We start from the raw sequence: 27,665 nt of genomic DNA, 5'->3' as shown, positions 1-27,665 counted from the left end.
TTTTTTTTAATGTTTATTTATTATTTATTTATTTTTAATTTTTTTTTAACGTTTTTTATTTATTTTTGAGACAGAGAGAGACAGAGCATGAACGGGGGAGGGGCACAGAGAGAGGGAGACACAGATTCGGAAGCAGGCTCCAGGCTCCGAGCCATCAGCCCAGAGCCCGACACGGGGCTCAAACTCACGGACCGGGAGATCGTGACCTGAGCTGAAGTCGGACGCTTAACCGACTGAGCCACCCAGGAGCCCCAATGTTTATTTATTTTTGAGAGACAGAGCATGAGCAGAGGAAGGACAGAGAGAGAGGAAGACACAGAATCCGAAAGAGGCTCCAGGCTGAAGCCCCACGCGGGGCTCCAACCCATGAACCGTGAGATCGTGACCTGAGCCAAATGAAGTCAGATGTTTAACCAACTGAGCCACCCAGGGCACCCCTTAGCTCCACATTTTAATGTTTATTTATTTTGGGGACAGAGACAGAGCGCGAGTAGGGGAGGGGCAGAGAGAGAGGGAGACACAGAATCTGAAGCAAGCTCCAGGTTCTGAGCTGTTAACACAGAGTCCGATGTGGGGCTCCAACCCACGAACCATGAGATCATGACCCAAGCAGAAGTCGGTCACTTAACCGACTGAGCCACCCAGGTGCCCCCACATTTTAAATAAGTAATCTGTGATAGTAGTCAGAAATGCTATTTAATAAAGGAAAACAAGGAATAAATCTTTAAAAGTATTTTAATTAATATAATCTCTTGAGATCAATAATATATTGTTTAAATTTTCTGCGTAAGTAGGCCCAAGGCAACTGCTGGCAAAAGGGTAAAGAAAAAGTAATTTCATTTTAAAATAAATGCCAAAAATCAACTTTACAAAATAACTTTATCAATATGAATCATTTTAAAAAAGAAATATAAGACTTCATATATATGCATCAAATTGTACTCTCATTCACTGACATGAACACACCTCCACAAACTAACACAAGGGCAAATAAATAAATATATACAAATAGATATACATGGCCAAATAACGAGCTACAGATTCACCTGCCATTTCCAGAGACCAAAATCTTCTTATAAATACACTGGCAAACACAGCAAAATACCAATATAAAGGAACACATATATACATATATGCATAAATGCCAGAACCCAAAGTGACATGTAGACATATACCACAGTGCTTATATACAAATACATCATAAATAAGCATGTAGTCCAGAAAGAAAACAAATGGTGATCCACAAAACAGTCAAAAATATTATACCCTTTTCATTGCTGGTGAAAACTTAACAGTTCACAATAAAATTGAGTTTAATATAATGCTCATGTCTTAAATAATGGAAACAGAAAAAGAAACTAGACTCTAAAGCCATTCCTACAGACACTGAGTCTCTCATAAAAATATAACAGCACAATGATGGGGACTCCTACCCTAACTAGAATAAAGGTAATTTGCTAAATGAGACCACTGAAAGTGATAAGAGAAACATTGTGTAAAATGAGCTAAATTCTTTTCACTTTAAAGGCCCTGCTAGAGATTTGCTGCTGCTCTACTTCACGACCTGGGGAGGCAAAACTAAAAAAGCTGTTGCTGGGTTCAGGTGCTGTGGGAGAAGCCACAAAAAATGGTCTGAACTGAAAATCTCCATCTCCACCACCCCGATTTCGAACTGGTGTACTGTCCAAAGGAAACTTGGAGTTGTTCCCTAGGAAAAAAATAAGGGGAAAACTTAAGTATCCATTTGCTTACAGATCTTTAGGAACAAAAAGACAAAATTCATTTAATAAATATTTTAGCAGAATCAATTCCTATGAGACAGTAAAATATAAACTTAATATTGGATAGAGAAAAAGGTTATGATGGCTCCTACTCCCTCCCCCAACCATAGTATATACTATACCTTCTGCTGTGATGCACTTTCCAGTAGCTATGAACTCATCACCAAAAGTAATTTTACAGTGAAATGTTTTTAGTATAGCCAGAATTTACAATTCATAATTTCATTCATTATCTATGTAATCTACTTCAAAGGAATAGTGTGTGTGTGTGTGTGTGTGTGTGTGTGCACGCGCATGCACGCACGCGTGTGTATAAAGCCTTTTGTCCCAGGTTCTTTAAGAATAATTTTATTTATTTACTTACTTTTATTTTATTTTTGAGAAAGAGAGAGTGCACCTAGCAAGGGGGGTACATACAGAGGGAGAGAGAGAATCTTCAGCATGCTCATCTGGTGAGGAGCCCAATGCAGGGCTCAATCTCACAACCATAAGATCATGACCTGACCCAAAATCAAGAGTCCGACGCTTAACTGACTGAGCCACCAGGAGCCTCTAGAATAAAATTTTTTTAAAATACTGCCATAAACAGGAAATATATATCAACTATGAAAAACTGGCACATACTCACAGTCCAAGATTAGAATAACATTAAAAAAAAAATCAGACAATAGATCTGATTAAATAAACATTTAACAACTTCCACTGAACCATTCTTTGGCTTCTACAAGTTTTAAATGGAGTATGTAACTAAAAGAGAATGCTGACTATAAACATGCTTCAAGCCAACAGCTGTAACAAGAGATAAAAGTAGAAAGGTTAAGGGGCACCTGGGTGGCTCAGTCAGTGAAGCGTCCAACTTCGGCTCAGGTCATGATCTCACAGCTTGTGAGTTCAAGCCCCACATCGGGCTCTGTGCTGACAGCTCAGAGCCTGGAGCCTACTTCAGACGGTGTGTCCCTCTCTCTGCCCCTCCCCTGCTTGTCTCTCACTCTCTCTCTCTCTTTCTCAAAAATAAATTAAAAAAAAAAAGTTAAAAAAAAAAAGGTTAAGTGTGCATATAAAGTGAAACAGGAAAGAACTGATGAATATAAAGAAATCAACAAAAATATGGATTGTAACAAGGAAAAAATATCTATAATGTTAATATACAATAACACTGACTATAATTATGATTAACTGAAATTTAAGCAAAAACTTGTTTTTGCTTCAATTCTTATATCTGATATTCTTCACCTTATTACTTCCTGCCTTTTCTAGGACATCTCTTCCCCTACTAAATGTTTTTCCTCAGGCTGTAATTCAAAAAACATGTATTTAGGAAATTAAGCACATGAAACTTCACTTTTTTACATTCCAAAACTAATTTATACTAATAGCATAGCAAAAATCACTTGGATTCTATTACATCAAGAATAGTATAAAGAGAACTCAGGAAGAGACAGGAGTTTCATTGTATCTGTCAAGGCACCTAACAAGCAGAAAAGAACTGGTAACTTCCTAGATTGTGCACTTCCAGAAAGCAGGAATCCTATCTGCATAATCCTTATATTTTCATTGCCTAGGATTATGTCTAGCAGACTAGTACATGAAGTATGTTTGATAAATACTTGATGAATGAACAAAAGCAAACCAACAATAACTTAAGTACTGTGCAATCAGTATTGCCATGTGAAAGAAAATGAAACATGGACTTCTTGAGGATAGGAAATGGTTGAGTGTGGGCTCTGAAGATAGTTCTGTAACTTAACTAATTTACTGAAACTTTCTGTGCCTCAGTTTTCTCATCTGTAAAATAAGGGTAATAACTACTTCACAAAGTTTTAAAAATAAAATGAATATATGTAATATTATAACAGTATCTAGTCCTTAGTAAGGAATCAAAAACTGGCAACTAATATTACTGCAAGGAAACAGCTTTTCACTTAAAGTATCAATTTGCAAACTATTTTGAAGAGATTTACTGTTTACAATGAAGATGTAACTTAACCACAAGCAAATAAAAATAAATAAAAGCAAAGATGTACATGTTTAGACCTGGATAAGGAATCTGGAACCTATCACCACTCTAGGCCTTTGGAGTCTCCACTGACTTTCTAGAACTGTGCAGAACATAATGTGAAAGATTTAAAGAACAGTTATTGGATATTATATGTCCTTTCTTACCTAATGGAAAGCCAAAAACACCAGATTGTGCAACCATGGATGGTTCCAGCATACTTTCTTGGTTAGCAATCGTGATGTTTCGCAGCCTAAGGCTATCATACAGGCCTTGGAGCTTTTGATACTGACGATTTCGCTCCATAAGTTTCTCAGAGATGTCACTGAACTTTTTCTTATATTCTTCTAGCACTTTCTTCATGGAGGTGACTTCCCCCTTCATAGAGGTCAATTCTACATCCTTACTCTGTATTTGCTGAGTGTATATCTTCTCCATCTGTTTCAGATGGCCCTCAGCCTTGCTGAAATTGTATTCTTGATAGAGACGCTCCTGATGTACCTGCCCCGAGAGAAAAGGAGATTTTTAAGGTAATAAGTACAAAGTTATATATCATAAAACTTTACACAAAAAGATTTACACCAGGACATTACTAATTTAACATTTAGAACCAGATTAAGAAGCAAACTAGATGTACAATTGGATGGTTACTATAGAAAATAATACACCATGTCACTAAACGCATAAGAAAAAACTCTGGAGGAATATTCTCAAACTGCTACCATTATACCAACAAAAGTATCTATCTAACCCTGAAAAGTGACATGTAGTCTTAGTATTTTTAAAAAATATGAATGTCATATTTCAAGTAATCCATAATATGGAGAACAGATAAGATAGTCTCCAATTATCCCTGTCTCCTTGTACTTAGATTGTCTCCTACAATGTGGGCAGAAGCTGTGACAAGAATACAGGTAAAATGAAAAGATGCTGCTTGACATTACATAAGACTATAAAGTCGGCCTTAGCACACTCTCTTGCTGGCTTTGTAAAAGCAAGTAGCCATGTTGCAAAGGCCAAGGCAAGTAATTGAGTACAGCCTTTGAGCAACAGCCAGCACAATACTGAGGTCATAATGAATCTAAACATAAGACTGTACACAACCTTCACAAAAATTAACTCAAAATGGATCACAGAACTAATGTAAACACAAAACTATAAGATTCCTATAAGATAACAGAGGAGAAAATCTAAATGATCTTGGGTTTAATGGTGACTTTTTAGATGCAACACAAAAAGGCACAATCTGTGAAAGAAAGAACTGATGAGCTAGATTTCATTAAAGTTGAAAATTTCTGCTCTGCAAAAGACAATGTCAAGAGAATGAAAAGACAAGCCATAGACTGAGAGAAAATATCTGGGGGCACCTAGGTGACTTGGTCAGTTAAGCATCCAACTTCGGCTCAGGTCATGATCTCATGGTTTATAAGTTTGAGCCCCCTTCGGATCCTGTCTCCCTCTCTCTCTGCCCCCCCACGCTTTCTCTCTCAAAGAAAAAGAAAAAAAAAAAAAAAAAAGACATGATAAGTCTGTTATCCAAAGCATACAAAGAACTCTTAGAACTCAATAATAAATAATCCAACTTAAAAAATCAGTCACAGGGGCGGGCACCTGGGTGGCTCAGTCAGTTGAGCAGCTGACTTAAGTTCATGTCATGATCTTGCAGTTTGTGAGTTCGAGCCCCGCATCAGGCTTTGTGCTGACAGCTCGGAGCCTGGAGCCTGTTTCTGATTCTTGTCTCCCTCTGCCCCTCACCTGCTCACACTCTGTCTCTCTCTGTCTCAAAAATGCATAAACATTAAAAACTTAAAAAAAAAAAAAAAGTCACAAACCTTAATAGACATTTCACCAAAGAAAATAAACAGATGTGAAGTAAGCATATGAAAAGATATCCCGACAAAGCTGTAATCATCAAGACAGTATGGTACTGGCACAAGAACAGACACTCAGATCAATGTTACAGAACAGAGAACCCAGAAATGGACCCACAAACATATGGCCAACTCATCTTTGACAAAGCAGGAAAGAATATCCAATGGAATAAAGACAGTCTCTTCAGCAAGTGGTGCTGGGAAACTGGACAGCGACGTGCAGAAGAATGAACCTGGATGGACCACTTTCTTACACTATACACAAAAATAAACTCAAAATGGATGAAAGACCTCAATGTAAGACAGGAAGCCATCAAAATCCTTGAGGAGAAAGAAGACATAAACCTCTTTGATCTTGGCCGCAGCAACTTCTTACTCAACACGTCTCCAGAAGCAAGGGAAACAAAAGCAAAAATGAACTACTAGGACCTCATCAAAATAAAAACCTTCTGCACAGTGAAGGAAACAATCAGCAAAACTAAATGGCAACCGACAGAATGGGAGAAGCTTTTTCCAAATGACATATCAGATAAAGGGTTAATATCCAAAATCTATAAAGAACTTATCAAACTCAACACTCAAAAATCAAATAATCCAGTGAAGAAATAGGCAAAAGACATGAATAGACACTTCTCCAAGGAAGACATCCAGATGGCCAACCGACACATGAAAAAATGCTCAACATCACTCATCATCAGGGAAATACAAATCAAAACCACAATGAGATACCACCTTACACCTGTCAGAATGGCTAACATGAACAACTCAGGCAACAACAGATGTTGGCGAGGATGTGGAGAAAGAGGATCTCTTTTGCATTGTTGGTGGCAATGCAAGCTGGTGCAGCCACTCTGGAAAACAGTATGGAGGTGCCTCAAAAAACTAAAGATAGAAATACCTACGACCCAGCAATTGCACTACTAGTCATGTATCCAAGGGATACAGGTGTGCTGTTTCAAAGGGACACATGCACCCCCATGTTTATAGCAGCACTATCAACAATAGCCAAAGTATGGAAAGAGCCCAAATGTCCATCGATGGATGAATGGATAAAGATGTGGTATACATATATATACAATGGAGTATTACTCAGCAATCAAAACGAATGAAATCTTACCATTTGTAACTACGTGAATGGAACTGGAGGGTATTATGCTAAGTGAAATTAGTCAGGCAGAGAAAGACAAATATATGACTTCACTCACATGAGGACATTAAGACACAAAACAGATGAACAGAAGGAAAGGGAAACAAAAATAATATAAAAACAGGGAGGGGGACAAAGCAGAAAAGACTCATAAATATGGAGAACAAACTGAGGGTTACTGGAGGAGTTGTGGGAGGGGGGATGGGCTAAATGGGTAATGGGCATTAAGGAATCTGCTCCTGAAATCATTGTTGCACTATACGCTAATTTGGATGTAAATTTTAAAAAATAAAATTAAAAAAAAGAAAAGATATCCCATATCATGTTATCAGGTAAATGCAAATTAAAACGACATACTACTACACACCTATTAGAATGGCCCAAATCCAGAACACTGATAACTAGCAAGGATGTGGAGCAAAAGGAACTCTCCTTCATTGATGGTAGGAATGCAAAGTTACAGCCATTTTGGAAGACAGATTTCTTATAAGACAGCAGTTTCTTATAAAACCAAACATACTCTTACTATACAATCCAGAAATCATGCTCTTTGGTATTTATCCAAAGGAACTGAAAACATGTCTTGCACACAAATGTTTATAGCAGCTTTATTCATTATTACCAACACTTGTAAGCAACCAAATTGTCCTTCAGAGGTGAGTGGATAAATAAACTGTGTAAAATCTAACAACAGAACAGTATTAACATTAAAAGGATATGAACTATCAAGACATGAAAAAACAGAGAAAATTTAAATGACTATTACTAAGTTAAAGAAGCCAATGGAGCGCCTGGGTGGCTCAGTCGGTTAAGCGTCAGACTTCAGCTCAGGTCATGATCTCACGGTCTGTGAGTTCGAGCCCTGCGTCGGGCTCTGTGCCAACAGCTCAAAGCCCGGAGCCTGCTTCAGCTTCTGTGTCTCCCTCTCTGCCTCTCCCCCCCTCACACTCTGCCTCTGTCGATCTATGAAAAATGAATAAACCTTAAAAAATTAAAAAAAAAAAAAAAAAGAAGCCAATGAAAAAGACTACAAACTGTAGGATTCCAACTGTGTGACAGTCTGAAAAAGGCAAAACTATGGAAATAGTAAAAAGATCAGTGGTTGCCAGGGGTTAGGGGAAAGGAGGGATAAAGTTGGTGCACAGATTTTTAGAGCAGTGAAACTACTCTGGATATTATCATGGTGCATATAAGTCATTATACATTTGTCCAAATTCACAGCATATATATAGCACAGAGAGAACCCTAATGTAAACTATGGACTTTGGATGATAGTGACATGTCAATGTAGGTCCATCATTTAAAACAAATGTACCATCGCGGTGGCAGATGTTGATAATGGAGGACTATACATGTATCGAAGACAACAAATATATGGGAAATCTCTCCATCTTCCTCTTAATTGTGCTATAAACCTAAAACTGCTTTAAAAATAAAGTCCCTTCAGGGCATCTGGAGGACTCAGTCAGGTAAGCGCCCGAGTTCAGCTCAGGTCATGATCTCATGGTCTGTGAGTTCGAGCCCCATATCAGGCTCTGTGGGGACAGCTCAGAGCCTGGGGCCTGCTTCAGATTCTGTGTCTCCCTCTCTTTGCCCCTCCCCGACTCACACCTCTGTCTCTCTTTCTCTCAAAAGCAAATAAACATTAAAAAATTTAAAAAATAAAATAAAGAATAAAATCCTTTTAAAAAACAAAAAATATGGCCCTCAGTTTCACATGCCACTAGGAAGTGAATGCTGCCAGAGCATGAGCTTGGAAGCAGATCTTTCCTCAGTTGGCCATACTGTAGCCCCTGTCAACACCTTGATTATAGTTTTGAGAATCTGAGCAGAGTCTATGCTTGAACTCTTGACCTATACAAACTGAGATAATAAACATGTTGTTTTAAGCCACTAAATTTGTTGATTAAGCCATTAAGTTTGTTACACATATACAACTACTATATACAGACACAAATTTTAGCTTATCTTTGGATTCACTATCCTTTATATATTGACAAGAATGAAATATGACCACTCACCTCTAAATTTTTTTTTAATTTGCCCATTCAATATAGCGTGATGTAACTCCACCAAGTCTGGGTTACCAGTCCCTTCTATGTAGTCCCACAGCACTCTGTACTTTCCTTATAATGTACACATTACAATTATAAATGTCTGGGGTTTTTTAATCTTTATCACCACTAAACCGTAGCCTTCTTGAAACTCATACATTTTGTTCATTACTGTATACTCAGTACCTAAGAAGGTGCATGAAATATAAATGTTTCCAGAAAATATTTGTTGAATAACTAAATAGGAAAAAAAAAATTTATTTCTGACTACCTTACTCATTCACTGCTTTCTACCATATTTGAAAAGATGAAAACAGTAACACATTCATGTTCAATCAGTACTATCCCCCAAATAGGAATCCACTTTAAGATATAGTGTCTATTCATTCAGTCAATAAATATTTACTGAGACTTAAGACCAGTAACTATGATGGTCACTCAGGACCCAGAGATAAAGTATCAAAACTTGACATAAAGAACTCTCCCAACTAGAAGACATGAACAAGTATGCAGATAATTATAATACCATATAAATAATACAATAAAAGTACACATAAGATACAGGAGCATATAAGAGGGATGCCTTACCCAGAAAAATATAATGAAAGGATTAACTTGTTGACAAGCAAAATCTTTAAAAAGCATTATAAATGTATATGCAAGATATACAATATACTCAAGGACACGATTAAAGTTCTCCACAGGAAAGTCTTTCTAAGAAGGTACCAGAAATCATGAGTTAAAGGATGTGAACTTGGTAATAAGGATGCTCATCACAGTGGTTTTAATAAACTAGAAAAAAATTATGAGACATTTCTATTATATCAAAAAAAAGACTAATAAAAGATAAATAAAAAAAGAGATAATATCTTGCAATATCTGAATTACATACATATAAAGAATTCTTGTAGTACCTGGGTGGTTCAGTCAGTTGGGCATCTGACTTCAGCTCAGGTCATGATCTCACAGTTTGTGAGTTCAAGCCCCACGTTGGGCTCTGTGCTGACAGCCCAGAGACTGGAGCCTGCTTCAGATTCTATGTCTCCCTCTCTCTGCTCCTCCCCCACTCATGCTATGTCTCTCTTTCAAAAATGCATAAACATTAAAAAAGAGAGAGAGAATTCTTACAAATCAATAGGGAAAAAACCTACAGCAAGTGAAATAAGCAAACTAAAACAGGCAATTGATAAAAATACATGAAAACATACAAGAAAATGTTTTCAGCTAACTGTCATCTAAGAAGTGCATATTTAAACAAGATTTTACTCTACTCATTATCTAATTGGTGAGTAGAAATATGAACAATCAGGCACCCTCATACATTTAAGGGACACAAAATGTCCTAACTGGAGGACAATTTTAAAATACTGCAATTTGGGGAGCACTTGGCTGGTTCAGTCGGTAAAGCATGCAACTCTTGATCTCAGGGTTGTGAGTTTAAGCCTCACATTGAGCAGAGATTACTTAAAAATAAAATCTTTTAAAAGTTAAATTAATTAACTGCAATTTTTAGAACTTTGAAATATGTATTCATCCACTTTCAGGAATTTAATATTAGCAAATAATTAAATACATGAGTTTGATAAGAATGCTCATCACATTTTTTTATAACTTGGAAGTAATTTATGATACAACTATTAAAATTATGATTATAAAATAACTAATTTAAAAATACTAAAATATTCTAGTAATCATAATATATTGTCAGCTTTAACTGGTATTATCCTACTTTGGGACAAAAAATATATATATATGTAAAACATATTTATGCACGAAAAAAGTCCAGTAATACACAAAAATATCAACAATGATCTCCAAGTTATGGAATTATGGGTGATTTTTTTTATTTTCTTCCCTTTGGATTTCCAAAAGTAAACATATGACCTTTTTAAATTTTTTTTTAGTGTTTGTTTATTTTTGGGAGAGAGACAGAGACAGAGCGTGAGCAGGGGTAGGGCAGAGAGAGAGGGAGACACAGAAACCCAAGCAGGCTCCAGGCTCCCAGCAGTCAGCACAGAGCTGACGTGAGACTCAAACCAACAAACCACAAAATCATGACCTGTGCCAAAGCTGGATGCTTAACCAACTGAGCCACTCAGGGACCCCTAAACATATTACTTTTGAAAAAAAAAATTATTAAAAAGAAAGTTTTCTATATATTCACAAAAAATAAATAAATACAAACACAATGAAGGAAAAACATTAGAAGATTCCACATGCCTCCAATCATACTGTCCAGAAAAACTAGCCTAAGCACTAACCTGATACGTCCAGAAGGCCAGTGCACGGGAGCTGATGTCCAACACAATCTCTGGTCGAAGTCCTGCCAATACCATGGCTTTATATTCCTCTGATGGACTGAGTTCTGTGCGGACAATGTCTAGCTTTCCAGAAAGGGTACTGTTGCAGGCAGGGCAGATAGCTGGTGAACGACTAAACTCACCACTGCCATGCTGATCACAGAAGATGTGAGAGCAGGCAGTGACCCACGCATAACCAGAGAGTTTGAGACGACACTTGCGATAATTACAAAGCAGCATGTCTTCACACAAAGACATAATAGAAAGTGAGGTCTCCAGATGCTGAAAAGAATCCTAATAAAGGGTAAATGAAAAGGCCAAATAAGTCAACTTTTAGTGAAAATGAAATAAATAGTAAATAAACAGACCATGTTTTCATTTAATTACGATAAAATAATGTATTTTATTGTTTTTGTAATTATTATCAATGTTACATTGATTTCACTCAATATTAACTGTGTTCTTTTGTGTAAACCGCTAGAAAGTCCATGAAAAAGAATTTTAAAGAAACAAATTAAAGACAGTAGTGGTCCAAATCTTACTAAAGCCAAAAATAGTATGTACGTAGAAAATAAAGTTTAGGAACATTTTGCAAAGTACAAACAAATAAAAGTTAATTACGCCCTTCGCCATTCCTCAATACCTAAATAAAAAAGCCAAATTTATGACCGTCCATAGTTTGCTAGCATATTTTAGTATCACTTCTCACACTTGGCAGACTTAAGTCCAGGCACTGATTTCAACCATTCTTTAGTGCAAAGTGTCTTTTAAGTTACATTTTTAGGTTTTTCACAATACATGGACTTCTCAGATTCTTTACCTGCATTGCCTTAACTAAAAAGCCGGTAGTAATCTGCTAGTATTAAAATAATTTAATTCGTCCAAGCAAATGACTATTATGAAACCTGAACAACTGTATAAAAGCTGCTTTATCATCAAACAATTCCTTGCAAACAAATTGCAAGGATAGCATTCAATATTAATACAAATACTATTGAATGCTATCCTTGCAATTTTTTTTAAATGTAAAACTAAATAAATACTTTTAGGTTACTTTTCAATATAGCGTCCACTCTCACTGGAGTTTTACTAACCGAGACTGGACAGCAATATTGTGGATATATCAAAATCATATACTGTAAGAAATAATTGTGACACATCAATTATACACCAAGGAAAAATGTTCACATTTATCAACCGAAAAATTCTGTCAAGAATGTTGCCTCAGTCACAGGGGTCGACGAGCACGCTCTGACACCTTTATCCCCAAAGTACCCGCTGAGGTAGGCTCCAAAGGTAAATGGCACCTTGCAGCCGGAGTTATAAGGCTTATTTTACCGTCAGCAGGGTTAATAGGCATGGGGCGAGCAGAAAAGCTGGGACGTTTCGAACCAGAGCCTTCTCGGGCAAAGCGAGGGGAGCGGCTAATTCCCAATTTTCCCTGACTGGGGGAATAAAGCCAATTTAGTGAGCTGTCCAAGTTACCGAGGGCCAAGTTTTTGAGAATTAGACTCACAGAAACTTCACTCTGGAGTTGTTGGCCTGCTTCCTGCGGTCTACGGAGAAAATAATAATACAAATAAAATATCTAACCTGAGGCGCCCAGATAAAGCGCGGGAAAACACCGTTGCCGCCACAATTCCACAACTACTGTAGGGAGGGCTCGCCCTGCGGCTCTTACTACATCTGAGAGCGCACGCGCGGGGTTGCCCCGGAGCCTGCCGGGTACTGGGCACAGGGCTTCGTACGGCTCGGGATCCTGGGACCGGTCAGGCTGTGGCACCCAGACTTGGTTGGGTACGTATTCCCGGTGCAGGCGCATATCAGGCGCTGTGAGGGTGCGAGTCTCACGTAGTGTGGTCTAGGTTTCCCGCTTGGGAGCCCAATGGATACAGCCATTGAGTTCCCTTCACTGCCCTCGAATGGCAGAAGAGTTAACATCCTAGCCCTCCTGGGTGTAACAGCTGAGGTCAGTCTCCCCAGGTAACAGCAGGCAGGGGGGCGAGAGGCAGTTGAGAAGCTAACAGAACCTCTGAGTACACAGGCGTGTTTGTCCTAGAAACACGGGGATGACAGGCTGGGCAGCACATACTTCCTAAGTAGGAAAAAGTCCCGGAAATGTGATGCCCGTAATTGGATAGCTATCACCTCCACATTCTAGTTCTGCCATTTTACTTTTTATCCATCTTGGTACAGGGATCTTTATAGCTTTCACATATCTTCTAGATACATTTAAAAATAGAACTTTTCCTTAGTTTATGATGTTACCAACATTTATTACAGGGCCTGAAATGAAGGGAGAGGATCAGGGGTCACAGCTTTTTTGAGGTGATCTACCTGTGTGCTCTCCTGGACCTACTTTTAATTATTTAAATGTTTGTGCCTGTTTTACCCTAATGCTGTCACCTGCCAATTTCTTTTCTGTTCTGTGTAACCTGCGTGGTCTTCTGCTCAATCTATAGAAGCCTATTGGAATTCATATTAGAAACTAAGCTGAAGAGGGCTTGAGGGGTCCTCAGAATACAAGCCTTAATGCTGTCTTTTGCAGCCACCTGTCCGCATAATGTGTAGTAACAGATACTACACAATGGACACCAAAGCCCTGTAAACCCCTTTATGGGTTGTAAATCTCTAATACTAACCCTTTCTTCTTCAAACAAAACCTATCCTAATTACACAACTTTTGGCTAGTTTTCTGTCTACTTCCAACTTGTTCACAGTAATTAGAAAGGGTCCTCTTGGCCTTTATATACATTTCCTAAAATGTCGTCTGAGAGTTTACAGTGGTAACTTAATTCTGGTGTACAAACTGGATTCAAACAAAAGTGGGTGTTCATGTGTAAACCCCTAACATCTCTTTTGCATATCTGAGCAGTTTATGCATTTCCTGATTTTAATTATGCCAAATATACTACAAAAGTGTAGAATCTAAAGTTAGAAAACACAAAGCATTCAAATTCAACCAATACCTAACTTTGTGATCTAACTTACCTTTGTACTGCAACATGATCTCTTCCTGCTTCTTCATCAAGACCATTGATTCCCCAAACCTTAGGGTTTCAAAACTAAGTCAGTTTCAAAGTCAGTCTCAAATTTCCTCTAGAGTCAGTTTCACATTTCCAACCCATTTGGCTAAAAGCCTGTAAGAATAATATACATATTATGTGGGTGTGTATGTGTGTGTATGTATACTTTTTTTTGCCAACATTTTGCCGGATAGAATAAAAAGGGGCAGGGGGCTACAAAGACTTAGTATCCCAGTTATCTGGAACACCAGGAACTGAACTAACCTCCTTCTTAGTGGCATTGTGTCCTCTTGTTATGGCAAACCTTTCACTGCCTTCACTGGCTCTTTTCTGGAGGGCTCCTGGGGAGGAGATTACTAAAATCAATCAAGGCTGAGATACAGAGACCCATCCACCAAACAGAACTTTTTAAAATACTGGTTTTTGGGGTACCTGGATGGCTCAATTAAGCATCAGACTTCAGCTCAGGTCATCATCTCCCGGTTTGTGAGTTTGAGCCCCAGATCAGGCTCTCTGCTGACCTCTCAGAGCGTGGCGCCTGCTTTGGATTCTGTGTCTGCCTCTCCCCCACTCATACTCTGTCCCTCTCTCTCAAAAATAAACATTAAATTTTTTTTTAAATATTGGTTTTTATTATTAAATATCAAGCATACAAAAAATGTGACAAATGACCATCATGCAGCTTTAATAAACTGAAATCTTTCTCACATTTGATTTTCTTTTAAATGAAGTAACATATTATAAATATAACTGAAGCCTCCCCATTTTCTTCTACCTCTCCAGAGGTAAACAAGCCAGATTTTGGTATTTATCATTCTCATGCATGCTTTTATACTTTTAGTATATATGTATATATCAATCTTGTTTTGCATGTCCTTAAACTACTAAAATCTTATTTTGCATGTCCTAAAACTACTTATCATAGTATGCATCACTTTGCTATTTTATTAACTGTTTTTGACATGTAGTCATGTTAATACACATACCTTTCACTAATTCATTTTAACAGCCAAATTCTAAAAATTTACCACAGTTTATCCATTCTTCTAATGGACATTTCTTCCAGGTTTTTAAAATTAAAAACAATACTTCAATAAACTTTCTATACATGTCTTCTTGAATACACATGCCAAGAATTCCTATAGAACATAATACCCAGAGACTGGATTTGCGTATAATCAACTTCAAATAAATTTCACTACCACCAGCAAAAACGAGAGCACACTGCTTCAGACTCAGCAACATATGCAAGTGTCATTTTTCTGGTTTTGTTTTCATTTTTGCCCTTATGATGGCAGTAAAATGGCATCTCAATGTTTTAACATGCCAATTCTTTGATTATTAGTGAGATTAAGCATCTTTTCAGGTGACTGACTACTCAGAGATCCTCATCTGTGAATTACTCATTCATATCCTTTGATCATTTCTATATTTCTTTGGAGTCCTTTGTTGATTACATGGTATGTAAACCTAAGTTTTAATTTTACTATATACGAATTTATCAATCTTTCCTTTTGGTGCTTAAGTCTATTCCAATGTCATCATATTCCTTGTTTTTCTATAGGTTTAAAGTTTTGCTTTTCATTTATAGATGTTTGATCCATTCTTCCTAATATAAGGATCTGGATAAACTCTATAATTTGTGCTTACGCATTATTTATACCATTTAATTACAGATTATCTTCACGTTTCAAAAATGATTTTTTTATCATAAAGTTTGATATTGATCTTGGGTAGATATTAAGTATCTATCAGCTATACGGAGTATATACCACATTGCTCTAAAAATTTCAAAATAGTAATCTCTCCTGTTATCATTGAATCTTAGAATGTTAGCATGATCTACTCTAAACTAATTTGATACTTATATTCATTTTAATGGAAGAATCCTAATCTAAAAATTAGATTTCAAATTCTAACAAGTTATTATAGTGACATACCATTTCTATAATTCTAGTATGAGTATTAAATCCCATTTCAAATCACAGGGATAAGTACTAGACTTCCAATACCTGAATTTGTATGTTATATCCCTTGCAAGTAAAATATATCCTCAGGGATATAAATATACTATGTAGGGCAAAAAATTCTTTACAGTATAATTTAGCCAAAACAATTATAAGTATTTCAACATTAACTATAAAGCAGAAATAATGACTTTTTAACCATACCTGAGTGCTCTGTAAAACTTAAATCAATGATAAATGTCCAATTAAGGCTATAAATAAAATGCTCATAATAAAAGATATCCTATTAAATATCAGTAAGCTTTTGGGGTGCCTGGGTGGCTCAGTCGGTTAAGACTTCAATCGACTTCAGCTCAGGTCATAATCTCATGGTTCGAGTTCAAGCCCTGCACTGGACTCTATACTGTCAGCTCAGAGCCCACTTTGGACCTTCTGTCCCCCTTTCTCTCCCCCTTTGCTGCTGGTTCTCTCTCAGAAAAATAAATAAACATACATACATACATAAATATAAGCTTTTATATAATTATTCCTCAAACCCAGTTTGTTTTGGCAGCCATTCTTCATTGACCGTTAAAGGATCAAGCATCATAATCAAAGTAATCTCTACACCCAGCTTGGGTCTTGAACTCACGACACTAAGATCAAGAGCAGCATGCTCTACCAATAAGCCAGCCAGGCACCCCAAGTATTAAGACTTTTAGGTAGACTCACTGGTACCCAGATGTACCTATATATACAATGTACCTATATATACATTTTTTATCAGAGGCAAAATTTAAGTCCCAATTATTACATGTAAATGTCTTGCCAAAATGCCATTAAAAAGGGTGCCATTTTCCAGGAACTTAAAAAAATATCTAATGGAGGTTTCACTTCACATATTTTTGAGTATCTACTCTAAGCCAGGCATTACAGATAAGGAAGTTTTCCTGCTTTCATGGAGTTTACAATCTAGCAAAGAATCTAAGAATGATGAAAGAAAATATTTTACTCTTCCTGCCTCTTACATTTTTGCAAGGTTTTTTTAACTAATTTTCTTGCATTTCTTTTAAAAAGTTTTTGTTAATGTTTATTTTTGAGAGAGAGACAGAGCATGAGTGGGGGAGGGGCAGAGAGCGAGGGAGACACATAATCCGAAGCAGGTCTCAGGTTCTGAGCTGTTGGCACAGAGCCCAATGCAGGTCTCGAACTCACGGACCTCGAGCTCATGACCTGAGCTGAAATCGGATGCTTAACCAACTGAGCCACCAGACACCCTGCAAGTTGATTCTATAAACCCTTTCTGAGGAGAAAAGTCTGTTTCCATCTTTAATTTCCATCTACTTTCATGCTGTGAAGAAAAATACATTTTTTAAAAATGTTTATTTATTCTTTGAGAGAGAGAGAGCACAAGCAGGGGAGGAGCAGAGAAAAACACACAGAATCCAAAGCAGGCTCCAGCCTCTGAGCTATCAGCACAGAGCCCAATGCAGGGCTCATAAACCGTGAGATCATGACCTGAGGTGAAGTCGGACGCTTAACTGACTGAGCCACCCAGGTACCCCGAAAAATACATTTTTAATACTAACCTAAAATGTGTAAGCAACCACTTGGTAGAAAATTGATCAGTAGAAACTCATCAGTACAAAATGATTAAACAACTTAAAATGTAAACATGAATGACTTCAGTTATTGTTTCAGAAACTCTCAATTTACTAAACCACTTTCTTTCATAGTCCTAGGTCAGTGCTATTCAAATACTATTGCAGTCAAAGGATTGTCAATAAACTTACACATCCTTATGTTTTAATGTTAGTTTTGTTTTATTTTTCAATCACAGGTACATTGTCTTAACCTAGAATCACCACCTGCTTTGTAATTGTTGGACTCCGCAAAAATCAGAAGACACTAACGGACGGCCAACCCATCCCCATGGTGCCCTGAGTGAAAACAAGTCAGCTTGGATATATGATGGACTAAAATCTCACTACCTAAGCTCTAAGCAGTGAGAGGAACAGCCATCAAAATTTATCTCCAACCACTTTAATAAATGTTTTAAGAATGTTTTAATGTTTAAGAATGTTTTAAGAAACATTTATAAAAATAAAGATATTAAGTCATTCTTTTTTTTTCAAGTCAGTCTTAATAGGAATCACTACATCTAAATTTTTAAAAAGTCAATTAAGAGCTAAATGAACCATCAAGTATCATCTGCTCCAGCTAAGACAAAATGAGGAATAGGATGATAAATAACTCTGTGCCAAAACAAGATCAATCAACTAAAGAAATGTTATTGGAACAGTCACATAGAGATACACACTAGTCCTGATTATCATACTTACTACCATAATTCTAGAACTTTAAATTAGGTTTTGTGTGCTGGAGGTAAAGATGTCAGAAACCACCAGGTAGAATAGTTTAAGATAAACATGCACATGGACTTTGATGATAAAACAGCTAATATCTAGGGGCACCTGGGTGGCTCAGTCGGTTAAGTGCCCAGCTTCGGCTCAGGTCATGATCTCATGGTTCATGGGTTGGAGCCCCACATCGGGCTCTATGCTGACAACTCAGAGCCTAGAACCTGCTTCAGATTATGTGTCTCCCTCCTTCTCTGCCCCTCCCCCATTTGCACTGTCTCTATCTGAATCATAAACATCAATAAAAAAAAAAAAAAACAGATAATATCTATTGAACAATCACGATATGCTTAAGCAGTGTTCTAAGCCCACAAATTTATTATCTGATCTTCAAAGTGACATACTATTCTTTTGAATCTGGCACTATTATTCTCATAAGATATTAAGACACTGAGATGTTAAGAAACTTGCCAAGGTTACATAGCTGTTAAGTGACAAAGGATTGGTTTGAACTCAGTCTCACTCCAGAATCTATGCATAATATACTATGCTACCTCAACATCTTTGAGGTAGCATAAAAATTAAATCTGTAGCAACTTAGCAGCTGGCCACGAAGCCACAAAGTTGAATTTTCAAAGATTCATATGTCTGTCAAAGCTTCTCAGCTTCAACATAAGCCTTACCACAAAAAAAAAAATGTTGTCATCATCTGTTGTATATCCAGGACTTACAACACCCAAGAATTCCAAGCTGGGAAAGAAGTCAGACTCAGATCTAGTTTTGGTCTCCTGAAACGTCATTGCTGCAAAAAGACATAGCCAAAGCTGAAAGCTATTTCAAGTACTAATGTTACTTTGGATTATTTGCATTTCCTGTATTTCTCCCTCAGATGTACCCCATTCTCTGCTGAAGCATGCAGGCACAGATAAAAAGAATAGAAGCCTGTTCTGTGTAGGTTGAATTAATACAATACATGAATATAATAAAGTCAGAAAACACAGGGTAACAGGATCACCCTTAGAATCCAATTCTAGAAACAATAATCCCTAGTATTGAGTATATCCTTTCATAAAATTTCTGAAGTAAACATAAGTATATGAAAATATTTAAGCATAAAAGGGATTAGGCACACTGCTCTATAACTTGTTTTTAACTCAATGTATCTTGAATATCCTTCCATTTCAAAAAAGGTAAACCTGTATCAGAACTTTTAAGTGACTATTTAGTGTTGCATTTTATGATCCTGACAAAATTGACTGAACCAACTCTGAAATCCTCTTAATCTTATATATAAATTAATAAAATAGTGATTAGTTAAAAACCGCCAAGTAAAGTGGGTGATAGAATTATACCAGTTATCAGTGCTTTTTCTGTAGTGTTTGAATGTTTACACTGAGGAAGATTCTTGACCCTGGTTCTATCTATCTCAAAAAGATATCACAAAAGGTCAAAGCACACAACAAAGTATTGTAGTGTCAGATCTGTAATTCAAAGATTTAAGATTTACCTGGGACTGGGGGGCTAGATCCCAGTAAGAATTCCAAGAAGCAGAATTCAACTCCAGGTGTTTGCCCTAGCTTTAGTCTGCTCAGAGCATGTGTTTAATCAGGGTGATCAGCTGAAACACGGACTTAACATGCATTTCATCATGGCAAACTGTAGGTGACTGATGAAGGGCAAACCACCACAGGCTCCCCGTCTCTAAACTAGGAGGACACTCTTAAGGTTAGAACTAAGGTTTTTTCAAACTACCAAATTCCAGCCACTAAGGACACTGAGCCCCAAAACTTAGTAGATGATTAGAAATCCAAATCAAGTAAAAAGACTTTTCTTTTACACTTACCTCTGGTATCAAATCCATCAGCTTCTATCTAGAAATTAGTTGAACCACACGATCTACCAACTACCTGCATATCATCTTTCCAAATGCATCATCTCTGAAAAATAAAGAGTAAATAATAAAGGTTATGATTACAGGACTTGAATGCATACCAGCCTACTCCCAAGCCACATCTCTATAGCCTCAAGGAAAATTAACCTCAAGGGAAACCATTCTTTGTATCAATCTCCAACCAGTAATATAAATTGACCCATCTATTTGGAGAATGAATGGCATGAAATGCCCAAATGCCCAAACTCAGTATCACATTAGGACAGGACTTCTTACACAAGCTCAGATTCTTGTATAAATTTAAAAGTTTGGGTAAAACTGTACAATAAGTTTAACCAAACTCCAAAAGTTATATGTCCAGAGTCTCACAATAAGAGAACAGTATGGAAAAGGAAGGAGCCATGTGCTGGCTGCAACCAGAGCTTTGCAGTTATGAGAACAAATTCAGTGAGATGGGGCATAAATGACATGGGTTACTGCCAACCTTTCCAAGTCCACAGGGTGTTCAACTACAGACAATACTTGTAACCAGTCATTAGATTCACAAAATCCTTTAAAAAAAAAAAAAAAGAAAGAAAGAAAGAAAAAATAAGGAAAGGAAAAAAGGGCACCTGAGTGGCTCAGTTAGTTAAGTATCTGACTTCAGTTCAGGTCATGATCTCACGGTTTGTGAGTTCAAGTCCCGTGTCAGGCTCTGTGCTGACAGCTCGGAGCCTAGAGCCTGCTTCAGATTCTGTGTCTCCCTCTTTCTCTGCCCTTACCCTGCTCATGCTCTGTCTGTCTCTCTCTCTATCTCTCTCTCTCTCAAAAATGAACAAATTTTTTTTAATAAAAAGAAAAAAGAAGGAAAGAGCCAGGAACTCATAAAATAAATAAGGTAATCTCGGGCCCATGGCTTACTCAGTCAGTAGAACATGGAACTTGATCTCAAGGTTTGAGTTCAAGCCCCACATTGGGCATGGAGCATACTTAAAAAAAGAGAGAGAGAGAGAAGGTAATCCAAAATAGTTAACTTTTTTTTCAAAGCATGTTTCAATTTCATGAGACAATGCTGATTGTATTTAACGTTTACTTTTGGTAAAAATTTATCACAACAAACTAAAGAAAACTTTCCTGACATAGCAAAATTGAATTAGCATCATTTAGAACCCAAGGCAGCCACAAGATGGCAATATAAGAAAGCATAATTTCCTCTTCCAAGGCTCCAGTGTAATCTAACTTTCAGGTGAAAGCCTAGACACAAAGCTCATCACTGCAGGCAATCTTCAGACTATTCCCTATTATTAACTAGAAAGTTTCTTGTATTATTATATTTAATGATAATCTAAAACTTACTAAAACTATTATATTTTTATTATGTTCCTTTTCATACAACAATGTGAAGATTTTAAAATCCATAACCTCAGATACAATCTAGTTAGAAATACAAGACTGATGCAGATTAATGTCCATGGGAAGTACCAAAAAGTGGTATAGCAAGGATTCTTAAAAATAAGAATCATTGGTCAGGGTGCCTGGGTGGTTCAGTCGATTGAACGTCTGGCTTCAGCTCAGGTCATGATCTTGCGGTCTGTGAGTTTGAGCCCCGCGTCGGGCTCTGTGCTGATAGCGCAGAGCCTGGAGTCTACTTTGGATTCTGTGTCTCCCTCTCTCTCTGCCCCTCCCCCACTCATGCTCTGTCTCTCTCTGGGTCAAAAATAAACATTTAAAAAAGTTAAAAAAAAAATAAATAAGAATCATTGGTCATAGTAGTCTTCATGAAGAAAAAAGTTATGTATCTTGAATGAGCCTTAAAATAATACCATATTGTATATTTGGAAGTTGCTAAGAGAGATCTTAAAAGTTCTCATCATAGGGTGCCTGGGTGCCTCAGTTAATTAAGTGTCCAACTCTTGATTTGAGCTCAGGTCATGATCACAGTTTGAGTTCGAGCCTAGCATTGGGCTCTGCATTGACAGCACAGAGCCTTGCTTGTGAGTCTCCATCTCTCTGCCCCTCCCCCACTCACACTCTGCCTCTCTCAAAATAGATAAACTTAAAAGGGGCGCCTGGGTGGCTTAGTTGGTTAAGTACCTGACTTCAGCTCAGGTCATGATACCAAGGTTGGTGAGCTCAAGCCCCACATCAGGGCTCTGTGCTGACAGCTCAGAGCCTGGAGCCTGCTTCAGATTCTGTGTCTCCCTCTCTCTCTCTCTGACCCTCCCCACGCTCATGTTCTGTCTCTCTCTCTCTCTCTGTCTCCCAAAAATAAAATAACATTAAAAAAAATTAAATAATTCTCATCACAAGAAAAAAATTGCACTACCCAACAGGTAACACCACATACAGCTGTTAAATTTTAAATTAAATTCCTCAGTCACATTTTAATTGCTCAATAACCACGTGTGGCTAATGGTTACCATGCAGAATACAAATATAGAACACTTCCATCACAGAAAATTCTGTTGGATAGCAGTGCCTTAAAGGATGGGTATGACTAAAATAAGGTGACAGAAAGGGAAGTAGTATCTAACATTCTTAAAAATCCCTATTATCTGGGGTCACCTGGGTGGCTCAATAGGTTAAGCATCCAACTCTTGATTTCAGCTCAGGTCTTGATCTGATGGTTCCTGGGTTCAAGACCCATGTGAGGTTCCACACTGATAGTGCGAAGCATGCTTGGCATTCTCACTCTCTACCTACCCATCCCCTTCCCCTCTTGTGCATACACAGGTACACTCTCTCTCTAAATAAATTTTTTTAATGTCTATTCATTTATTTTAAGAGAGTGAGAGAGCACGAGTGGGGGAGGGGCAGATCGTGAAAGGAGAGAGAAAATCCCAAGCAAGCTCCCCAATGTCAGCACAGACCCCAACAATGGGCTCGATCCCAAGAACCATGAGCGCATGACCTGAGCCGAAATCAAGAGCCAGAGGCTTAACCCAGGCACCCCACAAAATAAATAAGCTTAAAACAAATTCCTATTCTGTCAGAAACTTTAAAAATCATTTCACTCAAACTTTATTATCCCATATTTATTGTTAAATTTGAGGCTTAGAGAAATTAAATTAACTAGCTACTAAGAGCTATTAAGACCTAAGATTTAGGGACACCTGGGTGGCTGTCAGTTAAGCCTCCAGACATTTGATTTCGGCTCCAGTCATGATCTCAAGAGTTCTGAGATCGAGCCCCACATCAGGCTCTGCAAGATGATGTGGAGCCTGCTTGCGATTCTCTCTCTGACCCTCCCCCCCTAAAATAAGTACATAAACATTTTTTTTTTAAAGAGGATTTAAATTCAGTTCTGTCCACTTCACCATGCTTCTTCCTACAAGAAATAGGAAGCAGAGTTACAGAAGATGGTTGGTTTTAGCATATAATGAGAATGACATACTGGCTCAGTAGGTCAGAAAGAAACTGAGGTGGTTTAAGTACCTGAGAGATATAATCAAAGTGTTATTTTACTCCCATCTGACAGTTGAATAACACTTTAATTATTTAAGGCTGTTTTCAGATGACCAGCATATTAGATTAACTAAGGGAACATAAGTAATAAGACATGAAGTGCAAGGTTTCTACAGTTCTACCAATGGCATTCTACCAATGAAGGCCATTTCATAATTACTAAGCATTTAGGGAAGTCAAGTAAATATTTTATAAATACCCCATAAACTACCAATGACCCACTCATTTTGTCCCCTGTGAGAAGTAAAAGCTTCTAAGTACTGGTATTCATGGCCAAAACATACATTTTATGTATGGGAACAGATGCTTCATGAAAACCTGATATAAACTACAAACTGATAATACCAAATCTGAGGCTTCTAAGATGACAATTGCCTATTCAGTTCCATGCCAATTACTCAATGCCCACTGTGTGCCTAGGATTATGGGATACAACAGTAATTTAAAGAACCTATCTTTCTGAGATAGAAAAGACACATATTCATGGGACAAAGAGAACACTTTAAGGCATTATCTTAGTCAAAGTTCCAAGTACTTGCTTTATGGTCCCATCAGCCTTTAACCATTCCTACCGAGAATGTCCAAATCCAAGCCCACTTGATTGATGTTACAGATGATTTCACAGTGCTACTTCTGGGCTGGCACATAGGCTTTTGAAGACCCAGGCCTGCATTCCTCCATGGATTCCATCTTCAACCTGAAGCAAAAGGAAAACACAAAATTCTGCATAGGAATTAAATGCTACACTGTCACTTGGCATAGTTCTCTTTTAGAGATAGCTCTTTAAGGCACTACTATCAGAAAAGATTCCAAGTTTTGTTTCTCACTCACTGTCAGCTATTTTAGCCCAAAATACCAATGGTTTTAACCTCAGTGCAAGCAGAATCCACTCAGAGCATATATAAAAGTGAGGAGCTCAGAAACACAGACGGGCCATGCAGCTCATACCAAAAGACAACTATTTCACCAGGGTCACAAATGAAATACTACCTGAGGGCTTTGGATCACAACATCAGGAAAGAATAACTTGAAATCAGAATACAACAGGCAGTAAAAGTCTACTCTGTTAACTTGATGTTTTATCTATTCCATTAATACTTTGCCTATCTCAGAATTTACAAAGCCCTTTCTATATATTGACTCATTTTGCAAATATAGGTCATCTCCATCTTATAGGTCTGTAAGCATGGTTTGGAGACTAATGGCAGGCACCTTTGTGGTTAACATAATGGATTTTTTTTTTTTTTAATTTTGAGACTCTTCAAATTTTATTTTTTTTACGTTTATTTATTTTTGAGAGAAGGAGAGAGACAGAGCATGAGTGGGGGAGGGACAGAGAAAGAGGGAGACACAGAATCGGAAGCAGGCTCCAGGCTCTGAGCGCTCAGCTCAGAGCCCGACGCGGGGCTTGAACTCACAGACTGTGAGATCATGACCTGAGCCGAAGTCGGATAACCGACGGAGCCACCCAGGCGCCCCCATAATGGATTTTGAAGTCAGACAAAACTGGAGCTTGACTCCCCCACCTATTTGCAACTTTTCTAAGCCTTGGTTTCCCTTTCTGCAAAATGAGGACAAATACCACCCACCTCTTAGGGCTGTTGTGAAGATTAAATGAGGTAAAATAAACATAAAATACTTTGCACAGTAGCTGACGTGCAACTAAATTGTTTAATATGTTGTTTCTATTAAGTGTCCAAGCTCAACCAGCTAATGAGTAGGAATGGGGATATTCTGCCTAAAAATTTCACTTTCACAATATCTTGAAGCCCAGAAAGTCACTCCCTAATGGGAGTGACACATCCCTAATAAGTCCACTTTCAAATCCAAGATACTCCTAACTGGAAAACTAGAGGTTTCACAAGACATGATCTTAGCCTTTTATGACTTAAAAAAAAATAAATAAAAAAGCTTTGGTGGAATTCCCAGAAGCTTTTGTTTTGCATATTTTCATCCCAAAAAAACATTTGTTTTCCCTAACTTAATGCTAAAATATGAGTTTACTCACTCAACACTGTTATTTCAGGAAGATATCCAGCATGCATTCTGCTAAGTAAACACTGGAAACATGCTCCTTCTGCCCATGTGGTTTCTCTGGTTCATGTTGCCATTCCTTCTCAACATTAAATGTGTTCACAGCAAAATAAACCATCCCTTAAACTGAAGTGGGCAAAGATCCATTCACATAAAAGCCATCAGCGTGGTTTTGCTTTTGATAAAAAATCCTTTATTGCTCAATCAGGACATTTATGGTGTTGGTTGGTTTCCAGTTATCACCGTGTACAAAATATAAGTAACAGGAAGCAGTGCATGTTTAGAGTCCTTATAAACTATATCAAACCCAACTGAACTGTGGCATGTGACAACTGACTTATATACAAGGTTATTCATTTTGGGGTAAACAACAAGACTGTAAACTACCTAAATGTTCACCAATAAAGCTTAAATTATGGTATGCACATACATTAGATTACTGTGTAACCATCATAAAGAATATGGATGTTCTTTATTCATTTGGAAATCTCAAGTGGGAAAAGATACATGGTAGAGTATGTAAGAGGGGAGGGTAAAATACATATATTTGCCTATACTTATATAAAATATCTCAGAAAGTATACATAAGAAACTGTTAATGCTGTTACTGGGTAGAGAAATTAGGCGACGTAGGAGACTTCATGATACACGCTTTGATCCCTTTTTAATTTAACCATGTAACTATTACTTTCCAAAAAAATAACATTAATTTAACAATAAAGTGTAAGAATTATAAGGATTTTGAGAAATCTACAACATTCTATTACTACATTCCATCCACTAGTTTATTTCTTTCACATCTTCTGCCTGGAAGAATAATGAACACATACATTGTATTCAAACTAATGTATATCAAGGAGGAAAAAAAAAAAAGGGAATCCATTTACACTCAAAGTCACCAGGCAAGACTTTTTATAAGAAAAAATATATCCAAAATAAATTTACTGCTTACTTCTAGAAGGTATATAACATTTATTATAATGCCTGGCCTTCATATATTTTGATTTTCAACAGCGGGGCCTCATAGTGGTCCACTGAGTTACCCAAGGTCACTGGAGGAGTAAACTGTAATGCTAGAATTTGATTTGGGCTTGTCCCGAGCTAAGGCCCCTGATTTTTTCTTTAGTAGTTCTTAGGCTTTTTAGGGCACCCTCACTACAGTGGCGACATTAAAATTGGGAGCTCCTCTGAGGGCTCACTAAAATCATCTAACTTCAGAGTTTGCTGCCTAGGCTCACTAAGAAAGCTATAATGAATGCTCTGAGCAAAGACCAGGGAAAAAACAACGTTCGCTACAGCTCCCACAAACCCAGTGAGGGCCTGGGCTCTACAGACACGAGAGAAAATGTACTAGTCTGAACCTCTTCCCAAGGTCTACCCTCCGGCCAGGGAGATCTAAGTCAAAACAGCATCAGAATAGTAACAATACCTTCCCCTCCAAGCAAAAGGAATCCAGGTATTTTCCAGGAACACGGGGACTCTGTACATGAAGCAGAGTCCGTTGTTTCTGGGTCACCAGGTCTCGGGGAAGGAAGGCAGACCCAGTGCTGCAGAGGCCCACGTGGAAATAAGCCAGGCAGAGCATTTCACTGCCTTCTCCCAATCTCCACACAGCCGAAATTAATCGCCTTGTGACTCACACACACTCTAATGTTTGCTTGAAAAAAAGGCCTGCCATCAGGATGCAGGGCTCAAATGGAAAAGAAATTCAGAACAATCAGGGAGCAAAATTAAGTGCATACTCACCAGCCCACCACCAAAACGGAGAGACTAAGTGGAGAGACAGGAAGTGGCTTTGAGAAGTGGCCTCAGAGT

The 27,665-nt window shown here is 37.7% G+C and overlaps 1 protein-coding gene, 1 long non-coding RNA gene and 2 other non-coding genes across 7 annotated transcripts; 1 reads left to right on the top strand and 3 right to left on the bottom strand.

The window, feature by feature from the left end:
* Positions 1-717: 717 nt before the first annotated feature.
* On the bottom strand, positions 718-27,665 carry CCNB1IP1 (cyclin B1 interacting protein 1). Of its 4 annotated transcripts, XM_049613211.1 has the most exons (9): positions 27,597-27,665; positions 24,389-24,513; positions 20,325-20,418; positions 19,165-19,283; positions 14,440-14,516; positions 12,743-14,289; positions 11,111-11,443; positions 3,945-4,278; positions 718-1,708 (listed from the first exon to the last, which is right to left on the bottom strand). In XM_049613211.1, the coding sequence occupies exons 7-9, from the start codon at positions 11,405-11,407 to the stop codon at positions 1,506-1,508; spliced, it is 834 nt and encodes a 277-aa protein (XP_049469168.1). In that variant the 5' UTR covers positions 11,408-11,443; positions 12,743-14,289; positions 14,440-14,516; positions 19,165-19,283; positions 20,325-20,418; positions 24,389-24,513; positions 27,597-27,665; the 3' UTR covers positions 718-1,505. The 4 variants fall into 4 exon arrangements, with proteins under 4 accessions (XP_049469168.1, XP_049469167.1, XP_049469166.1 ...); XM_049613210.1 differs by lacking the exons at positions 19,165-19,283; positions 20,325-20,418; positions 24,389-24,513; positions 27,597-27,665 and adding an exon at positions 14,608-17,967; XM_049613209.1 differs by lacking the exons at positions 19,165-19,283; positions 20,325-20,418; positions 24,389-24,513; positions 27,597-27,665 and having other exon boundaries at positions 14,141-17,967.
* On the top strand, positions 12,861-18,225 carry LOC125909752 (uncharacterized). The gene is made up of 2 exons (XR_007453768.1): positions 12,861-12,946; positions 17,962-18,225. It is a non-coding gene; the product is annotated as an uncharacterized LOC125909752 (long non-coding RNA).
* On the bottom strand, positions 17,999-18,145 carry LOC125910629 (small nucleolar RNA SNORA79). The gene has a single exon (XR_007454126.1). It is a non-coding gene; the product is annotated as a small nucleolar RNA SNORA79 (small nucleolar RNA).
* On the bottom strand, positions 20,063-20,139 carry LOC125910637 (small nucleolar RNA SNORD126). Its single transcript, XR_007454131.1, has one exon. It is a non-coding gene; the product is annotated as a small nucleolar RNA SNORD126 (small nucleolar RNA).

The sequence above is a fragment of the Panthera uncia genome (assembly GCF_023721935.1).
Source record: "Panthera uncia isolate 11264 chromosome B3 unlocalized genomic scaffold, Puncia_PCG_1.0 HiC_scaffold_1, whole genome shotgun sequence".
In the NCBI taxonomy this organism is placed as follows: domain Eukaryota; kingdom Metazoa; phylum Chordata; class Mammalia; order Carnivora; family Felidae; genus Panthera; species Panthera uncia.
The sequence above is the reverse complement of the archived record's forward strand: the minus strand, read 5'-3'. Positions and strand labels throughout refer to the sequence as shown.